Genomic DNA, 12,817 nt, shown 5'->3' on the forward strand with positions numbered 1-12,817 from the left:
CCTGTAACCGACTCTGGCAACCAGTCTTGAAGAAGGCCTGTCTCAGGCCGAAACGTCGACTCACTAAATGCTTTAAAACTCCAACAACGTTTCGAAGTGCGACTTTATTACTTTATAGTCTTCGGAATCCTACGCTATATTTTCTTTGTCTATATATATATATATATATATTGTCAAGACTAAATTATCCATTAACTAAATTTTGAATATGTTTCATAAATATAAGTAACCATATTTTTTCCGTCGTCTTAGTAGCAACTACCTTTCGATATTTAGGTTTAGTTGACTTAATTTAACAAGGTTTCTAATTATAAGGCCGACATCTATTAGCAGCATAGGAGAATAACAACCCCTCCTCCCCCCAAGCTACAAAAACATCTAAACCCCCCCTCCCCCCACAAAAAAAAAAAAAAAAAATTCCCGAAACCTCTAAAGATCAAATCCTGGACAAACCATCCACCTTACCCACCAGGTTGTGCTGGCATGGCTGAATTGATCGTTCGGGCACGACATTGCAACTTTCTTTTTATGACCAGCGCCGCCCCCCCCCCCCCCCCTCCATCCCCACGCACACATACACAAAAAAGTCCAATGTTGTTTCTTTTTACTCCAAATACAAACTACGCATCGCCATAGACTCATTCTTCACCAAACGTAGAGCTGCTGCATGGTCCGACCCATATGCCAAAGTGTCAGGACTAACCATTACCTCATTTAAAAGAGGTAACTTTTTCAAAGTAGCAAAAAAAAATGGGGCCCCTTTTTCTCTGTTTTCGGTATCTATGTGTTAGCTGCCATGCCGTACGTTCCGGCAGCGAGCCAGGCAGTTTCCAGACAGGGCTTACTCGACGGCCCCGATGTTCTCATCGCCAAGAAAGTTCTCAGGGGTCTAACCCAAGCCAGGAGCACATTCTTGGAAATGCCGCCTTCCTCTCCCGCAAACAAAAGAACCGCCATTCCTCTCTATGACTTCGAGCCACGCGCACCGCCTCCTAACGGCGCCGTCATTTATAATGAGAATCACGTGCTCATTAAGTTTCTATTAAAGTACTACTTAACTCACGTCTTGAGCATGATCAGCCCCAAGTTTCTCACATATATATTCGATGACTCTGTCGTTCGTCATTTTTCTATTGAACACATTTAGAAAATTGCTACTATCTTTTGAATTAGACAACCGTTTGCCCCTAAACTTCGGTATCTGGTGACCGCCAGCGCCGTATTTCGGCAGAGAATGAGCGTTCGAAGATCAGTAGTTTATTTTTGCAGTGGCAAAAAAACTCGCGAATATTTTGGAAGGGGCACCCTGTAGTCCTACATGATTTATTTGACTTTGCTGCAGCCGAGCGTTTCCTTTCGTCGAAAACACCAACAAGCAGCAGATGTCAGTTCTAATTCAGGTACCTTCAACTGCTCCTGCTTTATTACACTGCGTATAAAACAAAAACAAAAAAAAAAATGTACTCTTCGCTCAGCAACAGAGCATTTCGTTTCTTTCTGCAACTTTTCTTTTTTTTTTTTTTTGTTACATTCTCATGGCAGCGGTATTTCGTAGAATCCGTTATAACCAAACTACTACTTTTGTCGGCCAACTCAAATATACTCCCTAGTTTTGTCAGACGAGAATCGCATTTCAAAACCGAACGGCGATTGAGCGAAAAGCGTAATGTCGTGCGCCGTGTAAGAAATAAACATAAGCGCGAAAAAAAGTTTAAACGAAGGTCGCGGCGGCGCGTCTTTTTTGATGGCGCCCTGAGTGACTCCCCCCCTTCCCGAATCACCCACCTCTAGGGTTGGCCCTGAACGTCTATCCCTCAGCTCGCGCCCTGTATATTGTCAACCCAAGCGCGTGACTATAATGAATATTGGGGCGATATGCAAAATCAGCACCGTATCACGTGGCCGTTTGTTCTAGATACAAGTTGAGAAGAACACCGGTTATTCGTTAAACCTTTTTTTGCGACTAATATTCCGTGATAAAAGCAATAGTAGAGACTTTGTAGCTTATGATCGTAAAGCAAAAAACCTTGAGCGGCATTTACTAAAAATAAAAAGAATAGTTTCATTCTCGCTTTAACACTTGAAGACCGCCGAAGCAAGATATTCTGGCACTTATTCCTCGCTGCGGTCCACCTTGAGGTGAAATTAAGTATAGACTGGGTACCGATCGCTCTGCGAACCAGAATAACGCTCAACCCGGTCTTGCCCAAACGTCTCGCGTCCCCGCTTCGCCATGAAGGTACCTGTGTAACGGAAAACTAGTGTAATTCCAGTCTAAACACTCTCGGCTGCCCGCCGCCATGATCGAGCATGGGCGCCGGACCATCGTCGTCACGCGTAATTATTTCGAGACATGATATGCCGGTGTTTTTTTTTTTTTTTCTCCTCTCCCGACCTCTCTCTCTGCCGGCTACACGCCGCCATTATTGAGCAAGCGTCCAAAACAATGAAATGAGCCATTAGTTCTGAGAGCTTAAAGGGATATTTCGACGAAATTTGAAATATACCCGTCGAGTTCAGAAACAAGCTGAATATGGATCCACAATATCCGTAAATGGCATTCGCACGTTTGTATTTTCAGCCTGGTGGCTGTATTTTTCGTTATAAACGCCCCACTCTGGGCAAGCGCTCGGAGAGCAGCCAGCGGAGAGCACGTCCCATCCGGCGCATTTGTGACGCAGTCTGTCTTGGGATAAACAAAGCTACGGTGAAGCTGACGTCGTCAGGAAGCCCTCGCCGTTCCAGCCACCGAAGCGGTCGAAGCACGCCAGCGATGTGGCCACCGTAACTAACCGGAAATCTGGTTTTGTGTGAACTCTAAGTAACTGGTTAATCTTCTGTAATCCTGTAGAGGGAGAATAGCGACGTCCGGCACACACAAAAAAAAAAGAGTCCCTTTGAGTGGGGAGTTCCTCCCTCCCCTTTCTCTTGTGCTGGCCTTAGAGCTGTCGAGATAAAATCAGGTTCAAAACACGTATAGTTCTACGCGAGACAGTTATCGTCCTAGACGGACATTCCAAAGGAGGCTTTAGCGACATCCACCAGGTGCACTTGTAGGGTTCTCGTCCGATTCCCCGGGCCCCTGTCTCCGGATGAACGTGACACAGCAAACGCATAGCTCTCGGCAGAAGGGGTTTATTCCACTCACATTCTGCTGGGGGTTTCGGGATCGGGAGAAGTGATCGAGGAGGCCTGGAAGGGGTGCGCCGCCACTGTATGCTGCATGCCGATCGTCCGTGTGGTGTTAGTCCACACCACGTCCTGTGGACGTCGCCGTCGAGGGTCGAATCCGGGGTCTGAATCCAGACCATGTCACCGGGCCGTCGCCCGAGCGGGCGGCGCGGTCGCCACCAGCGCGAACGTCCGTCGTGCCCCGTTTCCCGCGCAAGAGTCCTCTTTGCCAATTTCTCGTCGTCCGTCGTCCCAACCTCCCCCGCTCCCGCCGTCGCCGCGCACCAGACCGGCGGGGGCCTCTTGTCTCCCATCGTGGGCGGTCTCTCGCTCTGCCGTAGCACGTGCAGGGCCTTGGGCGCCGACGCTGTCCGGGAGGGAGGGTCCTGGATGTCCACCGCCAACGCCGCCAACGTCTTCCAGATGGGTCCCGAGGCAGGAGGTTCTCGGGCACCAAGCTTCAAAGGCGCCGCCCTCGCCAAGGCGGCATCCGAAAACGAGTCCTCAGGCGCCGGCGTCCGGTTGTCGACGAGAGGGGGGCTGACAAGACCCCACACCATCCCCCCCTCAAACCAAGGCCCGGGGGTCATGAAGGTCAGAAGTGGAGGTTGCGGAGATGACCCAAATACCGCACGGGAGCTCAGCTGAGTTTCGCCGATAATGGCGATCACCCTTGATGATCGCGGCCTGGGTGTCAAACGAGGCAAGCCCGCGGGGACAGCTCATTCGCCGGGAAGCTCGAATAGGCAGTGCACAGTCCAGAAGCGGGCCCAGAGCACCACCGCTCACAGCGCGCACGGGCACTAAGTCGCACACAATACACCAAAATTGAAAGTCCCTTCCACCCCAGTGTTCGAGACAGAAAAACGAACGCCAACAAATCGCGGCACTGAATATCGTACGGCGTGACGAAGCCAAATCTTCAGCTCAGTGTGCATGCCACAAGATACAAACGAAGCTCTTCGTTCTAAAACTATTAAGCATACACTCATCAAGGTCGTCACGCTACATGTTCAAAAGATGTACCCAAAAATTAAACGTATCATCAACTCAGGAAGCATGCAACAACACCAAACTATTGTCGAAATGTATAGTCATTAAACAACCATTGTTCTTATACAAAACAACCCAATCGCTCTCTACTAAAATGTTACATAATCTACGGGAGCGCTAGAGAATCGTTTCTCTGACAACAAAATTCACTTTCCTCACAGCTAAATCACTTGTGATGAAAACACAAAACGTGAACACAAAAGATTACCGGCTGCACGTCACAAGCAGCTACAAATCCTACACCGTTTGCGAGGTGCGATGCACAATAACCATACGAACAAAACCTGCCGCTAACAGTATAAATTAACATTACGCACATTCACGCAGACATCCTTCGCGACTCCTGCGCCACAAGCAAGCCATGACTAAGCTACGCGGCATGCCGGATGAATAACCACCACCCCGAGAGGCCCGTATCCCGCGGTATCGGCCATTGAAACCAGCACAAGGGGACAACGTTTTGATATGCCGGATGATGCGCCCAGCAAGTCTGTTGGACGTCCTTTTTTTACAAGGCTCTGTCCGCAACGTCTGGCCGTGTACCAGAGGTTGCCGCGTCACTGTTCGGGGATAATCTCCAAACAAGAGCGACGAGCGTGCAACGGGGGTACACACAAAAGTGTAGTCGAGCAACCACTGTGAGTCCTGGCCGTGCACAAGCTCGAAAGTTGAGATCAACGCATTGACGCACATTCAAGTTCTTCCCCGGCCAAGCCACAACACCGCATGACTGAAAAGTCTTCTTGCGACTGTCAAGGTCGGCCAGGATCGAGCAATGAAGGTACCCCATCTACGCGTCTCGCAACTCTTCTATTCTCAATCCAAGCAACGAGTCCTTGGATGAACGCAGCAGGGTAGGCACAAAGCCCGCCCCAGACCAAGTCAAAGCACCGCATAACTCAAAAGTCTTCTTGCGACTGAAAAGACTGGCCAGGTTCGAACAATGTGAGCACCCCGCACGCGCCTTTCCTCTTCCGCGCTACAAGCGCGACAGCAAAGTGTCATATAATCTAAACGGCCGATCTTGGAAATGGACGAGTTAATAAACTATGTTTGCTTCGCATAAACCGTTTCCGCAGCGTCGAAGTGTTTACCGCATTTACCGCTGGCTTCCAACACCCGCTGGTCATTCATGCAAAAGCTGCAGTTTGTACAGCGACGGGCTGACCTAACGCACAACAGTTATAAGCCGCCGACGGCCATGCCGCTGCCATAATTTCTAGGCTTCCCGGGCACCCGCCGACGTGAACCGTACGTTTTTCCGGGCCTCCCGCGCAGCTGTACAGGATAAAACTATCAACAACTCGTCTCATTATCGCAAGACCGCCACCTCCTTCGTGAGGCTCTTCACTACACGAGAACGGCTCCTTCCCCTCCTAACCGTCTTTCCTTCTTTTACTCTAACCCGTTATCCCTCCGCACGCCCTCACGTCCCAACGCGTTTCAAACACGGCGGAGAACCGGTACCATGCCCAGCGGCAACGCAGGGCACGCACTTTTCCGCCCCCTCTCCGGGCATGGGGACAACAACTCGAGAGTAATCTCCGCCCGAAGCGCAAACTCCGATATGGCGGTGTGAGGGTCCGGCAAAAACTGCACGCAATTAAGCGGGATCACCCTCACGACTCTACAGCCAGGGACGAACGGAACGTGACAATCGCGTCAACCTGGACCCCACGGAGCATTACACACAGCCACTGATAAGGTGGGCACGGAAACTCGGTGGCTCTCGGAATTCCGATGCATTCACACCAGGCATCGCGTATCCGGCAACACTTGGGAGGATTAGTCCCAAGGTATCACCTCTGGCCGCAAGGTACTGCATCAGTGCGGTCGGAGCCACAAGAACACATATTGTACCCAAACGCTGTGGACGCACGGTACTCAAAACCGTGCCGACAGCTCAAAACAAGGCCAGCTGAGAGCGAGCGTGCAGTAAAACTCGAACGCTAGGCTCCCCTCGGACAAAATGCAGTTCGGGTATAATTTCCCAATGCAGTCCGTGCAACCGCCGTCTGCAATGGAAGTGGTATTAAGATACTCCCACAGCAAACCCTCTCTGACGCGAGCGATCGAAAACAGTCAATCCAAGGCACTGCAACGACACGCGAACAAAGGCGGCTGCGCGCGTCCCATCGCCTAATAAATGAGCTGACATCTCACCCATCGGACGTGGACGGCCGGAGGCGTAGTTGGGGCGACAGAACACCCGACACTGCAGGCCTCAAAGAAGGCGGGAATATCCACGCACACTGAACACTTGCGCCTCATCAAGAAGCTGAAGGATAGACCTGCCAGCATCCGACGGCACAGCTAAACAGTAGATTAAGGCGCTCCTCGCCACAGGGGATAAACTCCTGGTTGATTGGGACAAAGGATTGTCAGCAAAGACAACGTCTATGTCCGCGCTTCCTCATCAAGCAAACGATCATGTCGGATCTCGTGCGGCGTTGCTACAACGAGGATCGCCCCCAAAAGGAGTGCGGAAGCAATGCCCCCATCCAACCGGAAACAGGCCAGGAATCGGAACTCTAGCCTGAATGTAAATCAGGCCCCACGTTGGGCGCCAATTATGTAGGGTTCTCGTCCGATTCCCCGGGCCCCTGTCTCCGGATGAACGTGACACAGCAAACGCATAGCTCTCGGCAGAAGGGGTTTATTCCACTCACATTCTGCTGGGGGTTTCGGGATCGGGAGAAGTGATCGAGGAGGCCTGGAAGGGGTGCGCCGCCACTGTATGCTGCATGCCGATCGTCCGTGTGGTGTTAGTCCACACCACGTCCTGTGGACGTCGCCGTCGAGGGTCGAATCCGGGGTCTGAATCCAGACCATGTCACCGGGCCGTCGCCCGAGCGGGCGGCGCGGTCGCCACCAGCGCGAACGTCCGTCGTGCCCCGTTTCCCGCGCAAGAGTCCTCTTTGCCAATTTCTCGTCGTCCGTCGTCCCAACCTCCCCCGCTCCCGCCGTCGCCGCGCACCAGACCGGCGGGGGCCTCTTGTCTCCCATCGTGGGCGGTCTCTCGCTCTGCCGTAGCACGTGCAGGGCCTTGGGCGCCGACGCTGTCCGGGAGGGAGGGTCCTGGATGTCCACCGCCAACGCCGCCAACGTCTTCCAGATGGGTCCCGAGGCAGGAGGTTCTCGGGCACCAAGCTTCAAAGGCGCCGCCCTCGCCAAGGCGGCATCCGAAAACGAGTCCTCAGGCGCCGGCGTCCGGTTGTCGACGAGAGGGGGGCTGACAAGACCCCACACACTTTACTAATCACTTAATTTGTTTTAAAATTCCTTTTCGTGTCTTTATTAAGAAGATATTGGTGAGTCCGATGTGATACTGCCCCTTTGAACACGTATCGACCCAAAAATAAGCGCCGACATTTCGTTGTGGTCTCCCTTTGTAAACTCTGGGCGTTGCGTGTTCCAAGCACCTTTGATTCCTCCTCAACCAATGAGACAGCGGAATAACCATATACATAGCGCAAGTTCGTCTGCTTTTTGCGCAGGGGTTCCGGTGACGTCAGAACGCCGAGGTCTGATTTGCTAGATTGGAAGTGTAGTGGGTAGACCTCAGGGCAGCCAGCATTGAAGTCTCCCCACCATTCTTCCAATCAGACTTAATCAGGAGTCGGCGTCTTGACGTCACCGCAACCCCTGCGCAGTAAGCAGACGAACTTGCACTCCGCATTAGACGACGACCTGCGTCTCTCTAATTGTCAGGGGTCTATGCCTTTCTTTTCTCGCCATGAGTCGGCGCGTGAAACCAGAGTAAAAAGCAAATGAGGCACACCAACAGATCATTTCATGTTTCCTACGTTACATTAGGGCGGTGTAGCAGGCTAGCACCGGTTGTCGAAACGGTGCTTGTGCGAATGCTTCGCACATGAAGAACACGAACTTCTGCGCACGCGCTCTGCGCATCTGGAACTTCAGCTTCTGGACGCAGCAGGGCTTCAGAGCTTCTTCACCTTCAACCAAGCGCCGTCGAGGGGGTAGCAAAGGGCAAAGGAAGAGCCCAGCTTAAGATGGTCCTCCTGAAATAGTTTGTGAAGCAAAATTATTTTATCTTTATACAAATTGACAGCGACCTTTGTCTTTGAAGTCTTATGATTTATAAAATCGAGTATATATAGCGATCGTTCGAATTTGTTTAGAAGACATACAGTCGTTTCGTGGTTTGAAGTTATGTTTATTGATTTCCCCACTACCTCTATGTTTATTGATTTCCCCACTACCCCTCTACACGTTAGGCATAGGTCACGTGACATCAATTTTCTCGCTAATTTTAGCGGGAAATGTACGGACGAATGGAGGGACGGTAGGACGATGAGCCTGTTTGTGTCTAAAAGAACGCAGCTTGTTAAAGCTTCGTAATATTACTTTCTTATACCACTTCAGGCTGGGTGGAGGACGAGAAGAATCCAAAGTGGAAGAGAATGGAAAAGAGTTGCCGAAGGCAAACGTTGCTCAGAGTTACGTTATCTGTAACTATACGTGTCACGGTTCAAAACAATCATTTAGCTACCATGATCCCAGTGAAAATGACTGGAGCCAGGTGAATTGTCACCGCGAGGCGTTCATGCACCCCAGGAAGCTCTTTTTCTATCAATATTTTCATTTCTTTTTTGTACTATCTCGCGTTCGCAAAGCGTTTGTGAAGTAAAGCACCAAGGTCCTACGATTCTTCTGCTCTTTTTTGTAGTAATCTCAGCAGCCATGAAACACATTTTCAGCATTGCGACCAACCTCTCTAGAAATAATATGGACCTTTTGTTCCCGTTAATTAGTTAAAACGTACAGCGTAAACAGACGGGACAGAGTAGAGAAAACACACACAAGCGCTTGTGTGTCCTCTCTCTTTTGTCGTCTGTTTACGCTGTGCGTTTTAATGATCACGTCTTACCAACACACACAATCTTCCATTTTGAACACTTGCCCGTGTGCTAGATTGACTAAAATATCAAAACCTCACTCCTTTTTTTTTTTTTTTTTGTCAGCGTTTTTTTAGTGTTTAGCGCTCAGCGGGCGCGTCTTCGCGATCGTTACTCATCAAAAAATCGGCTCTCTGACCTTTACGTATGGTGAAAGGACACTCAGGCGATATCGTTTTTATTTATTTATTTATTTATTTATTTATTTGTCTATCGCTATTTTAACGTTTCTAAAAAACGAAGAACCGTTTTGTTTCTTGTTTCAATTTCAGATCAAGTTTTCGGTGACCGGAAACAATGCCTTTAAGCACCAGAATGACCCAGGTTTCTTCAATGCGCCACTTTCGTTGTCATCACATGTTTTAAAAAACTTCAGCTAGTTCGAGTCATAGCAACACTGCCTTCTGCAATTCTGTTCCTTTCACTTTACTTCCCATTTATATTCTTCTCGTTCCCCACCCAGTTTAAGGTGATTTAAGAAAATTATGATAAGGAGTTTTAATACCTTGTATTTTCCAAAACCTTATCTTACACCGGGAGTTTGAACGTGAACTTCGAAGCATGATTTCCCACGCCCAGGAAGGGGCACCGAACATGAGCAATATTGACGAAAGTAATCCCTGGAGAAGGGGATCAAGAGGGACAAAGGACAAACATAAATCTCCAAGCACAGCTAGGTGACTGGTGAGCGACCGAAAAAATCCGCCTGGTCCGGGTATCGAACCCGGGACCTCTCCATTACAGGTGGAGCGCTCTGCCAACTGAGCTAACCAGGGGTTAGACGTCAGTAGAGCAAACGGGTTTTATCAGCTGCCACCAGTCTAACACCAACAAGGGTGAAAACAAAATGAGCAATAATGTAACGTTAAGACTCCGAACAGTCCCTTCCACGCACTTTCTACTGTTTTCAGAAAGCTCTTTGAATGAGGCAAGAAAGATTGATTACACAAACCTCAACGTGTCTTTTGTCCAAAAGGAGCTTGTACTTTGCCAGCATCTTGGCCAGCGTCAGTTTCATCTCGAGTTGGGCGAAGCGCATTCCCAAGCAGTTTCGAGGTCCGCTGCCAAAGGGCTGAAAGGCCATTGGGTCGAAACTTCCCTTGTTTTCGGCGCTGAATCTGATTCAGGGATACAAAGAAAATGCAGGGCCGAAATAAAGATATGTGCAGTAAACCAGGTTTTTCGTCGCTGACATTTAGTGAGTAAATGAATGGCGATTAAATTCTTACCTTTTCAAAGTAGCAAATCAGTTTTTTTATCGGGTTGACCTCTTCGTGATTGTAAATAAAGAAACTATATTCTTCTCTCTTTCTTTCGCCATCTCTCCCTCTCTTTTCGGTATATAAGTCGCCATTTTTTAGATGGACCATTCTGACCTTCAGATGTAAAATATGTTAGCTACTAGCAACGCTTGACGAAAATTAAAGTTTATTATTATTCAAAATTTACGAACAGACGGGTAACACACAGCACATGAGCGAAAAATGAATAACATGAAAAAACAAAGCAAATTATAAACTTTTATTTTTTTTTTTTTGCATTTCAAAAACCCTTTGTATTGTCATGCGACCAGTTCATATATAAGCTTTATGTCGAGCTAGCATGAGTGAAGCATGAACGATGCCAGAGAAATTTAGCTGATGAGTTATGCTTGCTGTTTTTAACACGGGACGTTCTTATTTGTTGTGTTGCTCAACAAGAGCAAAGGGGCAAACATAATCTTCTCATCAATGTTCGGAGTAACGTTTAAGTTATGTACAACGTCAGCATGCGTGTCCGTACAAGCGCAGCCTTTCGTATATGTTTCGGGAAAACGCCTGTCATCTTGCTATCCTCATTCGATTAGTGGGGAGTGCTCGTGGATGTTTCGCTCCAATATTGCGGTCGTATATTTCGCTTCACGTGTGTTCGAGGAGGGAAGAATTGCTCTTCTCAGGCTCACCTCTCCGGGTCAAACTTCTCGGGCTCACTCCACAATGCTGGATCGTGCTGAAGATGGTATGGTGGAATCACAACGTTCATTCCGGCCGGGATCTTAAGTCCATTGTGCTCGTAGTCGTGCTGGCAGGTTCTTGTGGTAAACCTAACAAACGAAACGTAAGAAAATTGCCATACGTGGCAACCGCCTTGATGACTTTGCAACCAACTGCTTTCGCGGGCAGCTTACAAAACGCGGGCTGTGGTGATCGTTCCCGACACCTCATTATCACTTCAAACCCAATCCAATGGCGGCATTAGGTGATAAGAACGTCTAAAAATCAACCAAAAAGCAGGAATTTAAACAATATCAGACACGCCTCGTGTTTCTTAAGTTGTCAGTGACTACTATTGTGTTCATTTGTCTTTTATTAGAAAAAAAAATAGAACGACTTCTGTGTAGCTAAAGCAGCGATAAGCATATATGTGGCGTGTTCCGAAAATCAGCTCACATTCCCTATACTTGTATTCATCTCAAAAGAAGTCCGGCACTTCGCGGAATGTTGCTAATTTTCTTGTTCACGTGTTGAATGATGATTATGTAGCTGCATCTTAGATGAGCTTTATATGATATCTCTTCCGCATGTATACGTTTCAAACGGCAAAATATATAGCTTCTCGGTCAACAACTATATATTATAAAAACCACTTCGCGTAGCGCATAAACAATGCGCAAAACCTCCTTTTTTCTTAGGTGACAACGAGTATAGTCTAGTAAGAAAATGCGTTTCCCAATTATCTTTTTTTGTTTTAAACCTTTAAACACTCTGAAAAACGTTTAAAGTCAGGGGCGGATCGAGAACTCCACTTTTTTCGTGGGCGTGTGCGTGTTTTTTTTTTTTTTTTTTGGGGGGGGGGGGGGCGTAAAATTTTTAAGGATACTATTCTCCCATTCTTTCTTGTGCGCCCATATCAAATTGCCCTCCGAGAAGGAAGGGAGGGGGGGGGGGGGTGCAGCCGTTTCTTCGCACCCCCCCCCCCCCCCCCCCCCCCAATTGGATCCGGTCCTTGAATTCGCCCCTGTTCAAACTTGGCATGTGGAATTAGAAGAACACGCTCTTTGGGAGCGTAAATTGAACGTTCAATTCCTCTTTATATATTGACAGTGAGACTTTAACGATCCAATAAATTTAAAAAGCGCAATGCACAAGGACAAGTGGCAGAAATAAACAGGACAAGCGCTAAACATAATACAAAACACAAGTTCGTCTGCTTCTTGTTCACGGGTTGCGGTTACGTCAGAAAGCTGAGTTCTGATTGGCTCTCATTGAACAATAGGGGGTAGACGTAAAGGCAGCTTGCTTCGAGGTCTACCCACTATCTTTCACTCAGAACCAATCAGAGCTCGGCGTTCTGAGGTCACCGCAACCCTTGCAAAAGAAGCAGACGAGCTTGCGCTCGGCATATGCCAGACCCTTGGTTCCCCTTGGCTGGCTTTGACTATATTTGGGGCTTAAAACCGGTAGCAACGTCAATTTTATGGTTGCTTCCTTCCATTGCGTTAAAAAGGCGTGGAAGCCTTTCATATCAAAAGGTTTCCTTTACCCGGAGACAGGGGGGTAGAGCCTCAACGACTCCGAGATCACTTGGTCCAGGTACCGCATGCCGAAGACGTTGTCGTAGGTAAACTTTCCCTGGAACAGTCATATGTATGCTCAAGTTACCTGCAGTCAAGATGAACTTTTCCAAACGCC

The 12,817-nt window shown here is 48.6% G+C and overlaps 1 protein-coding gene across 1 annotated transcript in view; it reads right to left on the reverse strand.

Moving 5' to 3' along the window:
• Nucleotides 1–8,168: 8,168 nt before the first annotated feature.
• The window catches only part of LOC120836688 (cytochrome P450 3A6-like), a 34,287-nt gene continuing 29,638 nt past the window's right edge, over nucleotides 8,169–12,817 (reverse strand). Inside the window, exons 11-14 of the mRNA XM_042294421.1 lie at nucleotides 12,669–12,757; nucleotides 11,089–11,229; nucleotides 10,099–10,264; nucleotides 8,169–8,249 (exon numbers count right to left, since the gene is read on the reverse strand). Of these exons, the coding sequence (XP_042150355.1) occupies nucleotides 8,169–8,249; nucleotides 10,099–10,264; nucleotides 11,089–11,229; nucleotides 12,669–12,757 (477 nt within the window). The remainder of the gene's footprint in view (nucleotides 8,250–10,098; nucleotides 10,265–11,088; nucleotides 11,230–12,668; nucleotides 12,758–12,817) is intronic.

Source organism: Ixodes scapularis, unplaced genomic scaffold, assembly GCF_016920785.2.
Source record: "Ixodes scapularis isolate PalLabHiFi unplaced genomic scaffold, ASM1692078v2 PGA_scaffold6__148_contigs__length_123643588, whole genome shotgun sequence".
Taxonomy (NCBI): domain Eukaryota; kingdom Metazoa; phylum Arthropoda; class Arachnida; order Ixodida; family Ixodidae; genus Ixodes; species Ixodes scapularis.